We start from the raw sequence: 18,621 nt of genomic DNA on the forward strand, positions 1-18,621 counted from the left end.
AAGGGGGTGTCTCGTTTCCTTTCAACTGGCTTTCCACATGCACACCTTTCCTTCTCTTTTTACCATGTGCACCATCAGTTGACTAACATGTGGATGCTCATGTCTCTGTCAACAGGCCACTGCACAGCTGCATTAGATCTGTGGCAGCACAGCTGTTGTTTTTGTTGTTTGTTTGTGTTTTTGTTTTATGGTTGTTTTTGTTTTGTTTGTTGTTGTTTTTTTTAATAATAGATGTCCATTTACTGCTCATGACATAAGAAACACATTCTGATTCACCAAGTGTTGCATTATTTCTATTTTTATTACTGATATCATCATTACTAGTTTTATTATTAATATTATTATGATTATAGTCATAATTATTATTGTTACGGCAGTTATTGTTATTATGAAAGCTGTTATCGACCCAAGTGAAGTGTATGCCCTATTTTAAAGCTACAAAGACAATTTATAAACGCATGCCACTACCTGCTCTGTTTGTGTGCGGTACTGCACACTGAAACAGACCGCCATCAGTATGATTTAACCAGTGAGATATCTATGGAGAAACGAAACGGGCACAATTTCCTTGAATAATCCTTAAAAAGCATTCTGATTCCACTTTTTGCCCCAACTCTTCATCTTTCCCTTCACCTTTTCGTGTGGCGGTAACAGCCAAAACTAATGTCACATCACAGGTCATTGGCTGAACTGATTGCAGACTGTGATTTACTACATTGCTCTGATTTTATGGCAATAATCCACCGTGAAGAAGTGGTCTTGATAGACAAGAGATCGGAAGTTTAGGTCAGTAGTCACGGAGGATTGCCAGAGATCGGCACACGGGCAAATCTGAAACAAAACAGACAGCACCGAAACGGTTCACACATACGTCAGGGCCCTTACCAAACTTTCTTCACACAAGCAAGAAAGCAGAAAATACGCAAGCGAGCACACACACACACGCACATACATACAAACACATACGCATGCATATGCATACACACACACACATTCTCTCTCTCTCTCTCTCTCTCTCTCTTTGTGCATGATTTGCCATCTGTTTTTCATCAGCCCCAACCTCCTTACACCTGAAGTAAAATTCAGGTCTTTCCCAATCTGACAAGCTATATTTCTTTTCTCACTCAAAGTCTGCCCTGTCCGAGATACATCATGGTCATTTGGTGGCCATGAACAATATCAAAACGCCATCTTGTGGGAAAGAACCAAGCAGATTCCCATCTCCAAGGAGACCAAAAGTAGGAAATGAGCGGGATTAGCCCACACCCCGCACAAATCTAAAAAAAACAACAAAAAAAACATAGGACAGACAAAGAAGGCTGGTGGAGGACGAGATGAAGGCAGCTGGATGGACATGGGCCCAACTGATGAGGACAAGTCTGAACTCAGTTTACTGGAAGAGTGCTGCTGTGGTGCGATGCTCCCCAAGGAACGTACATGAGTAAGACCATAAAGTCAGGTCAACCTGCTCACACAGATCGAGGTGGGGGAAAAAAATTGTAGTTTTCCATCTTGCTGATGCAAGTTTTGAAAAAAAAAGGCGTCCATCTTATGCAAATACACTGTGTCTAACTAAGTCTTTGACACTGCAAGTTTCAAACTGAACAGGACTGCAAAAACAAACATGATCAGAACATTTGGAGTGTTGGCTTACAGTCAATGTGTCCACCTTTAGAAGCAGAGAATCCAAGTGCGCTGGTTCAGTTACCATACTCAGTATTTTCTCCCCGTGCACTAGACCTTAACGGTGGTCTGGATGCTAGTCATTCAGATGAGATGATACACATGAGGTCCTGTGTGCAGCATGCACTTTGAGCACATAAATTCTGTAGAAAAATCCACTTTGATAGGAAAACAAATACACTTGCTGGCAGGAAAAAAAGGGTGGTGCTCTCATTGTAGTGGTTCACCTTCATTGGGGACAGCAGCTCAAATTTCATGCTGAGAAATCTAAGTGACAAAAGAGTAACGCAGTACAATACAACATATTAAGCCAAATGAAAGCTGCTTCCGTCTTTACACAAGACAATAAACCACAAGAACAACGCTGGTAGGCCACTTGAAATCGCCAATTCATATAACAAAGTTAAATTAAAGAAAAAGGAAGGAGAAGAAGCAACGACGGACACACAAACCGACACCTCACCATATCCAACCTACCTTCATCACTGCAGTCCTCCCTGGCCACCCCTGACCCAGTTGTCCACGCCACAATGCGGGTCACCCCTTCCTGCTCTGGCGCTGCTTGCTCTGGCCTGGACTGCCCCACTGCCCCCACTGACGTCCCTCCTGCCCTACCCCCGCCCGCCGTCTGTGTCTGGGCCGCCTGTCGGCGAGTGCTGGCCGACCTCTGGTCCCCGCTGCCCTGTCCGCTGCAGGTGCAGGGGAAGGGTTGGCGCTGCGAGCCGCGATGTTGAGCCACCATCTGCGACAGCTTGTCCACCTCCACCAGCTTCTCCACGCCGCACACCATCTCCGACGTCTGCAGGTCCAGCCACTGCTGGTGCAGCTGCCTCACCTGCTTCAGGTACTTCATCAGGTGCTGCTTCACGTCGCTCACAGCTTCCTCCATGTTGAACGTAGACTGGACATGGACATTGACGTCCACCACCGTAGGGGCAGAGGAGGGCTGAGGGGTGGGGCTGACACTGCGGGCACGGATATCATCCCGGAGTTGTGGTGACTTCACGGTGGTGTCGGTGGTGGTGGTAGTGTTGGTAGTCGGCTCCTCTTCCCCTCTGGACTTGGGTCCCTCATTGCCGCGATACCGACGTTCGGATTCATTCTCCACAAACTGACAGACTTTTTCAGATTTCTGCTCTCTTTTGGCAGCTTCCTCACCCTCCCTTACACCACGACAATTATAACCTGAAACGTCAACCAATGGCACCCAAACAAGCCGTTACTTACTGTCATGGTGAACTCAAAAACTACTACATCATTTGCAGATTGATGCAATATTTTTTCACATACAACATTCACAGCACTGTGTGTGTCGGGGGGTGGGGAGGAGGGCTTTTCCACAATTCGATGTATGTATGGAAGTGACGGAGGAGGGAGAATAACTGAAAGCACAAGGCTATGGGATGGGGGGGGGGGGAGGAGGAACTGCCAGATTTAGGTATCTTAAAAGAGAGAAAGGGTACAGAAAGAAAAAAGAACTCTCAGCAACATCTGTTGCAAAAGTTCTGGCACAAAGATGACTATTCATAATACCTTTCTAGTGTACTTCTGTAGCAATGTGGTTAAGGTGTCTGTGGACTGGATCTATAGATTAACCAGTTAACTAACTTTGCACACTGCTATATTCTAACTAATCATCCAACTATGTGCATCAATACATACAATGATTGATTCGGGCTTCTGGCTGATCATGGGATAAAAAAAAAAGATCAAGAAAAAGAGAGGAATGGGAGGGATGAGAGACAGAGAAAGAGAATAGGGGAGAGAGACAGACAGACAGACAGACAGACAGATAGACAGACAGACAAGACAGAAAACGAAACAAAGATAATATGGGGGTGGCTTTTTCAAATCCAAGCATCACATAAGTGTTTTGGCACCCTGAATCTTTCAATGCACTGATTGACTGAAGCACCTAACCAACACCTGTATCTGTAAAAGCACAAGTTGCCTTGAAACACATTTCATTCTTTCCTTTAGTCATTCATTCGTTTCTTTATCTATTTTATTTATTCATTTATTGATTTATTTTGTTCATTTATTTATTTTGTTCATTTATTGATTTATTTTGTTCATTTATTGATTTATTCATCTATTTATTTACCATGTATTATTTGATTCATCTTTGTTGCTAGCAGACCAACCGATCACAAAGGGTCACATCAGGGCAGAAAAACTTCAAATATCAATCTCTTTTCAGCTGCACAAACTACAAAATTACAAAACTGCTCACCATCATCACCAAACCCATCATAGTCCTACCTGCAGTGACGACATTTATCGTCTGGTCCATGGACAAGCCGGCACCACTGATGCAGGCGTTACACATTCTGCACACATCCTTATCTGAGACACACACACACACACACACACACACACACACACACACACACACAAAACACAAGGCTATGAATGGCGGACAGATAGGAAAGCCACTGAGCAGGCACAGCTGATGAGGTATGCCCCCATCTCTGCTTATAGCCCAGTTGACCAAATAGGTCCATATCAGAGCTGAAAACACAGACAATATATAATTATCCTATACAACCTATAACAACAACAAAAAACTTAGAAAAAAAAAGAAAAAAAGTCATATCCATGCACATAAACCTGGAACATGCCTCTGGCATTGAGAATTATGTCACTGTTTCACTTGAGGATTATAAAAAAAAAGTAACATGAACATAGTTATATATCCATGAACAATACACAACATTATGTATTGAATTGTGCATTCAAAACAAAAAACATGTCAGCAGACAACTCACATGTCCTGTATACAACAAAGAATACAGCATGTAAAGAATGTCCAGTTATCAAATCCACAAAAAGACTAAAAATATCCAAACCTTTCTAGAAAAAAAAACCAACAGCAACAAAACAGCTGAAAGGACCAGCAAAGCAGAATATGAGGCACATCTGGTCATGGGCACATTGGTATGCTCCTAAAACATAGGGTCCGAATAAATGACCTGTCCAAGAAAATAACAACTCCAAAGCTTCCTACCCTGCTTAGGCTCCAGACCTCCCCCAACGTTGACCTTCAATCAATACTCCTCTGTCGACCCAACAGCTAAAAACCTTCAACCATGGCAGCCCAGACAATCAGTGACCACTCTGTCCGTCAAACTGGTCTGGGTGGGGACAGAGATGTGAAAATAAAAGGCTCTCCCCTCCTTTGTCATTCCTTCAGACTGAACCCCTCTCCCCTCCTTAAAACTTATCCCAAAATGCTTATCCCAAAAGCATCACTGCTGTCATCACCAACCCCAAATAACCCAATCTTTTTTTCTCTCTTTTTTTTTTTTTTTTTTTTTTTTTTTTTTAATAAAGACAGCATTATTTATATGCTCAGGTTTCACACAGACACTCACCGCAGACATCCCAGAAACCAAGGACAAAAACTCCTTTCTCTATCACTACAAAGCTACCACCTCTGAAAGTGGAAGAAAGTCTGTCGCTAAAGCACTTGAGCAAGACAGGTGTGTCTGGAAAGAAAACGAAAAGTGGAAACCTGATCTTCGAGAAAAGTCAACTGACTTCTGCCGAGCAGTTCTAGTGTGTACATCTGCGCGCACATATGTGTGTGTGTGTGTGTGTGTGTTTGTGTGTGTGTGCGTGCGTGTGTGTCGTGCGTGCGTGCGTATGTGTGTATGTGTGTGTGTGTGTGTGAGAGAGAGAGACATGTGAATTTAAAAAAAACACAGCAATTTAGTAATTTACCATTTTCCCCATTTTCGCAATGTTCTCCCATGCAGCCGCCACAAGATCTCTGTCGGCATGTCTTTTGTCACTCCTGCTGTAAATAAATGTTCTGAGCCTCACAGCACTGATCAACTTCTCTTCGTCCATGTTTGCAAGGGAGATAAGTCGTTGAAAAATTAGGAACGGAGTTCTTCCCCTTTCCCTTTTCCTTTCCGTCGACCCGGCAAACGGACGTTTTGCACGAAAGTCGAAACGACGGGTTGAAAATGCCGGGCCGGGCCTGCTCCACTATGGCCACCCACATCCGTCATCGGTGACGCCACAGAGCAATTAAACCAGGCAGGTTCTTTTACCCGGGCCGGCAAAAAAGACGGCGGTAAAAAACCGGGTTTACTATGGCCGCAGCCTAAATCACAGTGAATCTAATCATCTTCATGCCTCAACCAATCAGAATGTAATGTAGATTATGTAACAAACTGGCGTGGTGCTTGTGGATACTGAATGGAAGAAAATCTCAACCATGGTAAAAACTTTGGCATTAAGTATGCATTCAACTCAGAATGGGCTCACCACCACCACCACCCATCCACCCCCAGACCCCCAATACCACCCTTCCATCCCCACACAAACACACAAAATCAATTACAGTACCTGCCTCTGCCCCGAAAGGCAAATATACGTTATGTTCAGTGTAATTCAATGTAGACTCAAAAGAATGATTGAAGTTAGAGGTAAGACACTCAGGGTACACACACATACACACACAAAAAGGGAAGGAAGGAGGGGGAATGGCCAAAAGAAAGACACTGTGATTGTGCTTAAAGCAGACAAATGACACCAAAGACAGACACACATCACACACACAGAGACACACATCACACACTTACAGACACAAAATCACACACTCTCTCTCTCTCTCTCTCTCTCTCACCTGTGACAGCCTGTCTGCAGGGATATGTCACTGGACCTGTGGTGTTGGTTTTCTGTACACCCAGTAAGCACAGTGCACTTAGCATAGTCAGCAATCCACAACACTGTCTTCATTCTATTGGTTTATTGCATCGTCAGCTGTCTACAACATTTGTATTCATTCAGTATTGTATTGTACTGCACTGTACTGTACTGTACTGTACTGTACTGTACTGTACTGTACTGTACTGTGTTACTCTTTGTCATTACAGATTTCTTTATGTGAAAGTTTGGCTGCTCTCACACAGTGCAGCACCACCTTTTTCCAGCCTGCAAGTGTATCTTTTATGTGGTTTTTTATGTGTACTAAGTGCATGCAAAACAAAGGACCTCAGTTTATCATCTTATTCAGATGACTAGCGTCCAGACTACCACTCAAGGTGTAGCGGAGGAGCAGACTATATTGCTGAGTGTGGAATTTGATCCCAAGCACTCAGATTCTCTGCCTAGATGGATGCAGGACCACTGGGCCATCACTTCATACCTGTCATAATTCTGTTGGTACATAGAATCATCAGCTGTCCACAACACTATCTACATACCTGTCATAATTCTGTTTGTTTATAGGACTGTCAGCTGTCCACAACACTGTCTACATACCTGTCACAATTCTGTTGGTTCATGGAACTGTTAGCTGTCCACAACACTGTCTACATACCTGTCATAATTCTGTTGGCTCACAGCATCATCAGCTGTCAAAATCAGTCTTCATAACTGTCATAATTCTGTTGGTTCATACCATTATCTGCTGTCTAAAACAGTCTTCATACCTGTCATAATTCTTTTGGCTCATAGCACCATCAGCTGTCCACAACACTGTCTTCCTACCTGTCATAATTCTGTTGGTTCATAGCATCATCAGCTGTCCACAACACAGTCTCTATACCTGTCATAATTCTGTTGGTTCATAGCATCATCAGCTGTCCACAACACAGTCTCTATACCTGTCATAATTCTGTTGGTTCATAGCATCATCAGCTGTCCACAACACAGTCTCTATACCTGTCATAATTCTGTTGGTTCATAGCATCATCAGTTGTCTACAACACTGTCTTCATTCCTGTCAATTTTCTGTTTGTTCACAGAATCATCAGCTGTCAAAAACAGTCTTCATACTTGTCACAATTCTGTTGGTTCATACCATTGTCTGCTGTCTAAAACAGTCTTCATACTTGTCATAATTATTTTGGCTCAGTCATAGCATCATCAGCTGTCTAATACAGTCTTCATACTTGTCATAATTATTTTGGCTCAGAGTCATAGCATCATCAGCTGTCTAATACAGTCTTCACACCTGTCATAATTCTGTTGGTTAATACCATCATCAGCTGTCTAAAACAGTCTTCATACTTATAATTCTGTTGGTTCATAGCAATAACAGTCTTCATACCTGTCAAAATTATGTAAGTTCATAGCATATCAGCAGTCTAAAACAGTCTTCATACCTGCCATAATTCTGTTGGTTAATACCATCATCAGAGGTCTAAAACAGTCTTCATACCTGTCACAACTATGTTGGTTCATATCATCGTCAGCTGTCCAGAACATTATTGTAAGCTGTCAACAACATTTTCTTCTGTCATAATAAGTTCATATCATACTCATAGTCATCTCAAGTTTGTTTCTTCATAGTCATAGCGTAGGTAGCTGCAAACATGTCCACATACTTATCATAATTCTGTTTCCCCATAGCATCATCAGCTGTCTACAAAATGTCTACATACCTGTTGAAATTCTGTTCTCTAATAACATGTCAGCTATGCACTGGTCTTCATACTGGTCACGATTCTGTGTGCTTTGTTGAAATGGTATGGATAACTGTATTTTTATCAATTTTAGATATGTGGTAAGAAATTCTGATTGCTCTACCCCACACTGCCAACCCCTCCCCACCAGCCCAAGGACGGTGTGTCAAACTGTTGCTCTATGCCCCTTCTCCCTCCCTCTCTCCCCAGTTCCTGTTCTTAAGTACATCAACAAGATTATAACAGGGTCTGTAATGGTCTGCCTGAGAAAGATTTACTATACTGAATTACAGGAAGCAAAGTTTCAAAATTCTACTGAATAATTGCTTTGAGTTTGACATTTAACTTTGTGAACAACAAATGAAAGTGACAGTGACCATTTAATTTTGACCTTTTCTTTTTGATTTTGCTGTAACTGTAATTTACATACAGCACACCAACTAAATACTTCCATTGTGATCAATCACAACAAATTCTGTGTATCCCACATGCAGTACTCTTTCTTTTGATAAACAGATTGATAAATCTGGATACCCAACACACACACACACAAAGTGACAGCAGTGTCACACACACACACACACACACACACACACACACACACAGTGACAGCAGTGTCACACACACACACACACACACACACACACACACACACACACACACAGACAGCAGTGTCAGCAACGTCTACTCACAGCTCTTTCCCCACTGTCAGCCTCAACAAAAGCACCCTGTTCACAGTTGATGACTGACCCATCCTGCACTAGCATGGACCAGTCAGGTTCTTGGCTGTTGTCAACGCATTGTGGAGCTTCCAACTTACCCCACTGGGTGGTGGCATCTGCCACATCTGCCACCTGGTCCCTTCCACCAACAGCACAGCTGACGGTGGTAGGGGGGTGACAAGTGGGATAGGACATCAGGACCTCCCTTGCCTCCTGCCTATTACCCGGGGTGGTGCCTTTAGCCCCAGAGGTCTTGCTTACGGGGTCAGGCTGAATGGGCAACTGTCTGTAGTCAAAGGGGGCAGTGGGAGTGGCCGCGCCTCTGTATCTCTGCCTCTCCAGTGCCTGCCCCTGTTCCGACAGCCTCTGCAGGAAGTAGGTCAGACACTCGCAGGTTGGGGGCGTGGCGTAGCAAGCAGGGTGCCTTTGGGCCATGCAGTACGGACAGCCAGGATGACAAACACCGAGGGTCGAGCCAGGATGACGGATCACTGCTGGGAGCAGGTCTCTCTGTTGCGGCTGTGTGCCAGGGGGCGTCCTGTCTGACCATATCCAACTGTGGCTGGTGGATTCCAGATAAGGGGGTGGGTTCTGGGGAAAGAAGCCGCTGGGTGACCCGATGCCAGTCTGTAGGAACTTCTCTTCCTGAGCCACAGCAGAGGGCCTGCTGCTCACATCCCAACCACCACACCCCCCTTCGTCTCTGGCTGTCAGCACCACCTCAATCACACCCTCCTGGTAACTGGGCTCCACTGCAAAAGAATGCTGGGGTGTGAAACAATTCAAGATTCTTTTCACTCCTCTTTACACCACACAGGAGTACAGACAAAATGAACAAAAGAACATAATAAACATGAAAAACAACTGTAAAAAAGAACTGTCAAAAACATTCATGTATCAAATACAACATATAATGCATGGTCTGTTATTAATAATGTGACCAACTCATTGCTCAAAATGCAAACACACAATCATATTCACAGCATTCAATGCCATTTCACTGGGGTAACACTTACGTCCATGTTTCACATCATAAATTGTGATCTTAAGTTACAGTGAAAGTAAATCAATATGAGTACTGCAGTAACATTACCAATACAATATGTACAATAACAGCTGCATCTTCTTTCTCAGCCTCTTTCCCTTCTTTGTTATGGTGCAGAAAATGTTTCCTCAAGTTGTTTTTCCATAAAAAAAATTAAATTCTCTTTCTTTGTTAATTCCTTTCTCTTTCTTTCCTCTTAATAATAATAATAATGATAATAATAATACATAGTTTTTCTATGGCGCGATATCCAGCACCAATGCTGCTCAAAGCGCCTTACATCATAGTCAACTATAAACATGCCTTAAAAAACATATCAACCGCTATCTGACAATGGAAAACATCCAGTGTGTTCATATGAATGCAAAAGTACACTAAAGATTATAAAAGCTATGAAGTAAATATGGCTTAGATTAAAACAAAATGCATTTCATAGAACCCCCCCCCCCCCTCAACCCTCCCCCCCACACACACATATATATAAATGTCCCTCCCTTACAGACACACACACACTGACATTAAATATCAACTACACTAAAAACAAAATTGCATAAGCATTAAAATATTTCTTATTTTCTAACATAGAATTCTGTTTGGACATACTAACATGCCTACACACTCACACGGATACCAGAGCACTGTAACCTCAGAAACACATGCACGTACTTACACACACACGCACACACACATCCACACATGCCCATTAAAAATAACCAGATAGAAAAAATGACATCACATCTAGGACTGAAACTACATAAAATACACAATGCTTTAAAACAGGACTACAAAAATACTAGCACAAAGATACTTGCCAACAAGCATACCTTGGTTTAACCATTCCGCCCAGAACAAAAATGCTTAGGAAATTGTAAGTTTTCAGATCTGACTTAAAGAAATGTAGATCAGAGGAATTTCTAAGAGATGAAGGTAGAGAGTTCCACACTTGGGGAACCTGAGCTCTGAAAGACCTATTTCCAGCACATTTCAGATTAGTCCTTGGAACTTTAAGCAGCTTTTCACATTTTGAATCGTTTTTTTTTTTTTTTTTAACTCACGTCTACTTTACCAGTACAATTCTTTACAATTTTCAGTTTCATTGATTGTTTCCTGAAATTTTCATCAGCAAGAGAGAGAGAGAGAGAGAGAGAGAGAGAGAGAGAGAACATATCTGCTTACTTACTTATTTCTCTCATACTGCTCAAAGTAACGTCTGGTTATGAGTGATGATGACTGGTGCTAATAAAATTTCTGGTGTACAGTGATGCCTTGTGCTCAGTGATTCCTGATGCTGATTAAATGCTTGGTGCTGAGTAAATGTCTGGTGATTAGTGAATGCTTGATGCTAAGTGATGTCTAGTGCTCAATGATCATTTTGATGTCTGGTGCTCAGTGATGCCTGGTGGTGCTCAGTGATGTCTGGTGCTCAATGATGTCTGGTACTCAATGTCTGGAGCTCAGTGATGCCTGGTGGTGCTCAGTGATGTCTGGTGGTGTACAATGTCTGGTACTCAGTGGTGTCTGGTGGTGCTCAGTGATGCCTGGTGGTGCTCAGTGATGCCTGTCTGGTGGTGCTCAGTGATGTCTGGTGGTGCTCAGCGATGCCTGGTGGTGCTCAGTGATCCCTGGTGGTGCTCAGTGACGCCTGTCTGGTGGTGCTCAGTGATGCCTGGTGGTGCTCAGTGATGTCTGGTGGTGCTCAGTGATGCCTGGTGGTGCTCAGTGATGTCTGGTGGTGCTGTGGTGCTCGGTGATGTCTGCTTCAGTGATGTCTGGTGGTGCTCAGTGATGTCTGGTGGTGCTCAGTGATGCCTGGTGCTCAGTAATGTCTGGTGCTCAGTAATGCCTGATGCCTGTGCACTCCTCCCTTTGGTAAGAGACAGTCTGATCAGGCAGATCCCATCATGATGGGCACACAACACTGGCTTCTGACTGCATGCCAGATTCTCTCTTGTGTGTGCACTCTTATGCAATGCAAAAGTCAAACACACACACACACACACACACACACACACACACACACACAAACACACACACAGAGCAAGCAGTCCCATACCTGTGCTCCCAGGTCCATACATCGCACCCTGACAGCCCCCCATCTGCGAGGAGGCACCACAACCTGCCACGCCACCTTCTGCCCGAGGGCCCTGAACCGAGCGAAGCTCAATGAAGTAAGGACACACATGGCGCCGAGGGCGAACAGGCTGCCCAGGCTGCCCATGCTGCCCAGGCTGCCCAGGTATGGGGCTCTGGAACTGGCAACCCAACGGCTCCAAGACCATGGGCTGCACGCTGGAGAACAAGGGGCGCGCTCCTGGCAAGAAAGGCTGCTCTACAAACACTCCTGCCAGGCTGGGTTGGGCGTTCCAGTTCTGGTGCTGCTGACGCAGCCACTCCAGCGATGTCTGTTGTTCGGGACAGCACTGCAGATCAGAGGGCACCGTGCTGGTCCCTCGCTGGACTCGGCTGCCTGGTGTTGCTCCGCTCCGATCCTGGTGGGATGGGCCACTGCTTATCCTTTCTGCTGCTGGCTGGGTCCCCTCACAGCTGAGTTTAGCGTCCGACTGCCGCTGACCCTCTCCATCGGTGTGACAGTTGCCGTTCCTGTCCAGCAGTCCTTCTCCACACAGGTATGCTCCAGCTCCAAGAGACTGCTGTGGCCACTCTTCCCCATCACTTACTGTCAAGCACAGAGACTGCAAAGACAATAAGTGAAAATATGTTTTAAATTAGCAGTTAATTCTTCAGGAAAACACTGAATTCAATAAAAGTTTACACTGTTTACGACCCAGCCCACTGTAGAGGACACATCAATTTGATCAAGATAAAATGTACTTTAAAAAAAAAAAAAAAGCCATCCCAAAACCAAATGTCAAGTTCCAGACCACATATCACTATAACACGTTAATATTCAATTCACAAAGACTGTCTGCTACAGAATAAAACTTAACACCAATACTGCAGACCGTGCAACATTTTCTGAGAGAAAAGAAACATTCTTGCATTCGTGAAACAAATTTAAAAACAAAAGCAAAGACATTATCAGTAATCATGGGAGGGGGGAAGGGGGGGGGGGAGCAAAAAAAAAGAAGGAAAAAAAAAGCAAGTTTCTCCAGTTCCGATGGAAGGGAGGCAATCTATGCAATCCCCCTCACACAAAATATTTCCGATTACTTCCCTTCTCTGACACTGGTTCCCCCCTTTAGCATTCTTCTTTGAGGAGGGGATAAGGTGGGTGGGGAGTCTTTTGTGGTTTTGCTTGAGTTTCCCAATGACTGCATGACTTCTCCTCATCAAATCTAAACACTGATTAAAAAAAAGAAACAGCACACACACACACACACACACACACACACACACACACACACACACACACACACACACCACCAACTGCTCAAAACACAGACACAAAACATACACACTGTATGTGACCATCACAAGCTGTCCAGAACAAGAGCACGGACATACAGACAGACAGACACACAGACACACACACACACACACACACATGCGCTCACAAACACTCACACACACTCCCCTGAGTCCCCATCACCACAAGCTGTTCAACACACACACACACACACACACGGACACAGACACAGTGTCCACCACAGTACACAAACCAGCACAACTAAGTACCTGGCTGTGGCAGTGCTGCCCTACTACCTGCGACACCAACCCCCACCTACCTCAGTGTGGGCCAGGTCATCAGTGCCGGGACAGGAGTCTGGAACTGGGGGTGGTGGGGCTGTCTCAAAACCTCTGGTCCATGCTCCACCCTCTGCTGCTGAACAGTATGTACAAGGTGCCCTTGTTAATATCACCATCATCACCATCATCATCATTCATCACTATCATCATTATGATCATTGCTAATAGTAGTGGTAGCAGCAGCAGCAGCAGTAACTTCATCACTTTTGTAAATCCAAATGTACTCTCCAAGGCAAAAATCTATAGAGAAGAAAAAAAAACAACTTTGATCAAGAAACTAATGTGGACAGGAAGATGAGAAGAAGAAGAAGAAGAAAAAAGACAGTGCTGATTAAAGACAACAAATCACCTGTGAGTTTGATTGGCAACTGAACAAAGAAAGTGGACATGAAAATGTTTCTCAAGTGGTCCACTTGACACATTATATGCATGCCTCATAACAACTAATCATAAAACTTTTCACTACTGATGATGAAAAGCAAGCACAAAATTCTGAAAACTCAGTATTTTAACAAATAAAAAAAACAGTCTTGTTTTTGATTAACTGGCTTTAGAATTATAAAACAGTTCCATTTTCCACCAAAGGATCCCCTAGAATATTCCCATCCACCTAAACTTTATAATACTATTCATCATGATAATAATTATAGATATGCTAAGAGAGAAACTGAGAAAAGTAATATTGATAGTAACAATTATGCACATTTATTTATATATCACTTACACCACAGCTGTAAGCACATTTAATAACACATGGTCTATGAATGAGGTTCAGGAATATAAGAAAAAATGTGTTTCATAATAGTAATACAAACTTGTTTTAAAACAACACAACTGTGAAAACAATAAGTAATAACATCACTAAATTTATATTTCTCCAACCTCACATCACACCCCACAAACACTGACATACCCACAAGGACAGTCTGAGGGACTGAAGAAATATCTAATCATCTTTAGAAAGTATAGTTTCACTTTATTTTCTTTTTCTTTTCTCTCTCTCTCTTAACAGGTCCAATTAACTGAATTTACCTCCTTGTTACATTTAAACACTGCACAACCAATGGCTGACAAAAACTGCCCAGATGTTAAGGTTTCATTTTCACAAAACCTCTTCATAATCCTACAGGAAGGTTGTTTATGTCCATCCTAAAAGTCTTCTGTCATCTCTATCATGCTAAAACATTTCCAGCTTCTAAGCAATTTGATTTTTTTCTTCTTCTTTTTTTATTCTTTTTTTCTTGTTTGGTGTGTAGGGGCAGGGGGAGGGGGTGGAGGGGGTAGGGGCGTAAACGGGGAGAAGAGGGGAAAAGATAAAGATGACAGAAGGTTCAGCTGATGGAAAATATATGTGAGAATAAAAGTGTGTGTGTCTGAGTCTGTGTCTGTGTTCCTTTCTCACCTGTCATGGAAACAAGCATTCTAGAGGGAGTTCATCTGATACAATAAAAGCTAAATGTCTTACAAAGTTGTTTCCCTTTAGTATAAGCAGCCTGCACAGAGGGAGGGAGACAGAAAGAGAGAGAGAGAATATGTGAGAGACAGACAGACAGACATACAGAGACAGAGACAGAGATAAAGACACACAGAGAGAGACACAGAGACACAGAGTGCATGTGCGCATAAAGGAAAGGAAGTTAAACGTTAGAGAACAACTAAAGTGTTCATCCATTTAATAACTGAAATAATTCAGTCACATGCTATATTAATTCTTCAAAAAAATTAAAATAAAAAATACTAGGGTAATAAAATAAAATAAAATTTTAAAAAATCAAACTTATTATAAAAAAAAAAGAAGAAAAAAAAAGAAGAAAACAACACAAACACCCACCATTGTTCCTGACCGAAGGTTTCGCCAAACCAACAGCATCACAGCAAGGGGGAATAACCGGCCCTACAGTCAGCATCCTCCCAGCTGGTGGTCCCAGGTAATTATGTTGCAAGTCAGGCCACGCCTCTTCCCTCCTGCAGCTTGTGTATACCCAGTCCATGCCCATGAAGAACACAAGCTTCTGCAGAAAAGGTGATCCTGTTGTTGCCGGTTCCACAGTCTTCACTTTAGCTCGTAAGGAAATTGGAGAATGAGGGGAAAAAACAGATGATGATTCAGGGGGAAAAAAACAGATGACGAGTCAGGGGGAAAACAGAAGGAGAATCAGGGGAGAGAAAGGGAATCAGGGGTGGAAATATGTGGGAGTTCTGGGGGAAAACAGGTGGGTAATCAGGTGGAAAACATACTGGGAATTCGGAGAGGGGGCTGGGGGCTTTGGGGGAGGGGGGTGGGGTATGGATGGGGAATAAGTGGGAAAACAGATGGGGAATCAGAGGGGAAAAACAGAGGGGGGAGTACTGGAGAAAGGGCTGATGGGTGCCAGATGGGATGGGATGGATGGTGATGGTGGTGGGCAGGAAAACATCCCAGTAGCTTATTTTTCAAGGAAGTGGAGGATCATCGGTTTCTCGGTTTCTGCCAAAACCATTACTGAGGAGGTGTTGATTGCTGTGATGATTGCTGTGACACTGTCTGTGGAAAAGAGAAAAAGTGACACAGATGACAATGTTGTGCTGGGTTACTTACAAAAGAAACAATGAAATAATATGCATTAAAAACTGAGTATCGAACAAGAATACCATCAGTTTCAGTCTCTACAAGGGCACATGACAGGGTGCTGATGCCACACACGACATAACATATTTTGAGTCAGCAGGAACTGGCCAGCTATCCATGATGCTATTCAACATGAGGCCAACATACACAAGAGAAAAATAACACAAAAACGTCAGATAAAATAAAACAAATGTTGTTTCTAAACCTAGAGACATGGCAAAGTGATTGGCATCACTCACATTCACAGTCAATTGTGTGGGTTTGAACCACACAGAAGACATATCATTCAGTCTCAGCTGGTTTCTTCACAGACTCAAGCGCAATACACTTTAGACTTACAGACTCAAAAATGAAACATGGGTCCACACAAATGAAGGTCTTTCTTCAAAAACACATCTTTGACAACATTACTCAAGTTACGTGATAGCCAATGCACATGTAAAAAAAAAAAAAAAAGTGTTAGGTAAAAAAAGCAAAAAAAACCAAAACATATCTCTTACTGACTGATGCCAGAAAGTATGACCATAGCAGCCTTCCACCCAGGAGGAACTCTCTCAGCCTTGCTCCACAACTAACTGACCACTGTTGTCAGTAGGGGATGTAGTACATATGTGATCAACAGCAAATTTTGAATCAGACTAGGCACCAAGCTGAACACCACTGAAACAACTCAACATTTTAATGCTGTTTAAATAAAACCTTTAACATTTTTGTGTGTGTGTGTTGTTGTTTTTTAAGCCCTGAAATGTCCCTTTTGCAGTTGGCACAGCTATAGAATAAGCAACATGATTTGATTTGATTTGATTTGAAGTGACTCAGCAGCAGTGGAGGGTCTTCTCTGTAGCCTCATGGTGACCTGACAAAGATATAGCTCTCCCTGTGGATTGCTGGTACTGGGGCTGCAGAAGATGAACCTGAATATCTTACAGTTGTGTATGGGGGACTCAGGATAAGCAGTAAGCATCTGGGGTGAATCACTGAATGCCACTGAAACAGCATGGATTCACAACAACAAAATTCTCCAAAGGTCAAGCTGGTAGCAGACAGGTTTGTCATGAACAGTCTCCAGCAAGCTGTCAGCTCCAAAGGTCATTGACTCTTCAGAAACACTGCCATACAAAACTTGGCGTGTTTTACAAGACCCACAAGCCAAAATGGATCAACTGGCATGTGGAAGATATTTTGACCTAAGGATTCATAACCAACTGAAGTCTAAGTTATCATATGTATATAAATATATATATATATATATATATATATATGTGTGTGTGTGTGTGTGTGTGTGTGTGTGTGTGTGTGTGTGAATCAACTTTTTCCAAACCTGAACACACACACACACACACACACACACACACACACATATATATATATATATATATATATATATATATATACATATATACATAAGTATATGCATTCTCAGCAGTACCAGCATTCATCACGTCAGAATATCAAAGCAGTTCCTTCTTTCCCTCCCCTCCTGAGTTCTTCAGGCACATGCTCTCAGCAACAACTTTTTTTTCTTGTTGTTTGCTTTGTTTTGTTTTTTGTTTAGAAATATCTATTGTTAAACTTGCTGTGCAACTTATGTCAAAAACTGTCAATGATTGACAGAGCAACTTATGTCAAAAACTGTCAATGATTGACAGACATAAGTTGGTTAAGATATTTTTCACTAAAACATACAGTAAAACATAGAAATCCCACAATTAAGGCAATGATATACAAAATCTAAACAAACAAAAATACTACATAAACATTAAAATACACATTTTATACAATTCTAATTAAATAAATGCAATAATCCTTCCAGTGTTTATCTATTAAATTCTTCAAACTGTTAAGTGTTCCTGCTGTGACAATGTTACTGGGCAGATTATTCCAGAAGTTAATAACACTCTGTAAAAAAAAAAAATATGTGAAAAAAGGTTTGATTTGGTGAATGTCTTCATTAGTTTTAGTGGGTGTCCCCTGGTATGATTACTGTATTCTGTATTACAAGGGCAATTAAGAAGCAAACTCCAAAGAAACTTTATTACGTTGACATATCAGCGTGTTTCGTGTGTGTGTTTTATAAATCGCCTTACAAAATTATAACATTATCTTGTTTTTCTTTAAGTTTGACCGGGTGAAGACTGGTATACAGATGTAAATAAACAATTTTATGGGTGAAAAAAGTATACAATTGTTCATGCAATATTTCGTAAACTTTTTCCAAACCTGAATACTGACTTTTTCATTCATGTTTGTGTAACAGAACGCCTTCTTATTTGCACATGTTGCTTTTTTTTCTGCAAGATGTTGCTCTCAATGCCACAGCGCGGCACCCATCAGCCCTGACGACACGGTTGCACTGACGTCAAAAACCTTTCGCACACATGTAGAATGTGTCTGCAGTCATCAATAAACACATGATTTTTATACATCGTAGAACGA

General features: G+C 42.5%; 1 protein-coding gene across 2 annotated transcripts; it reads right to left on the minus strand.

Moving 5' to 3' along the window:
* Window positions 1-288: 288 nt before the first annotated feature.
* LOC143291489 (uncharacterized) lies at window positions 289-18,540 on the minus strand. Of its 2 annotated transcripts, none has more exons than XM_076601370.1 (9): window positions 18,418-18,540; window positions 15,409-16,101; window positions 13,556-13,650; window positions 11,923-12,562; window positions 8,795-9,576; window positions 6,320-6,371; window positions 3,946-4,029; window positions 2,161-2,868; window positions 289-831 (listed from the first exon to the last, which is right to left on the minus strand). In XM_076601370.1, exons 2-9 carry the CDS (start codon window positions 15,572-15,574, stop codon window positions 788-790), a joined length of 2,571 nt encoding a protein of 856 aa, XP_076457485.1. In that variant the 5' UTR covers window positions 15,575-16,101; window positions 18,418-18,540; the 3' UTR covers window positions 289-787. The 2 variants fall into 2 exon arrangements, with proteins under 2 accessions (XP_076457485.1, XP_076457484.1); XM_076601369.1 differs by having other exon boundaries at window positions 13,556-13,653.
* Window positions 18,541-18,621: the final 81 nt, after the last annotated feature.

This window comes from Babylonia areolata, chromosome 17 (genome assembly GCF_041734735.1).
Source record: "Babylonia areolata isolate BAREFJ2019XMU chromosome 17, ASM4173473v1, whole genome shotgun sequence".
In the NCBI taxonomy this organism is placed as follows: domain Eukaryota; kingdom Metazoa; phylum Mollusca; class Gastropoda; order Neogastropoda; family Buccinidae; genus Babylonia; species Babylonia areolata.

Bases quoted from the DNA above. Each gene is read 5' to 3' on its own strand.
- LOC143291489 (XM_076601369.1), bottom strand. From the start codon at position 15,574: ATGGGCATGGACTGGGTATACACAAGCTGCAGGAGGGAAGAGGCGTGG. The intron at 6,372-8,794 runs GTGAGTAGACGT...CTGGGTGTACAG, and splicing joins CTGACAGTGGGGAAAGAGCT to AAAACCAACACCACAGGTCC. The intron at 832-2,160 runs GTAGGTTGGATA...GTTTTGTTTCAG, and splicing joins GGAGGACTGCAGTGATGAAG to ATTTGCCCGTGTGCCGATCT.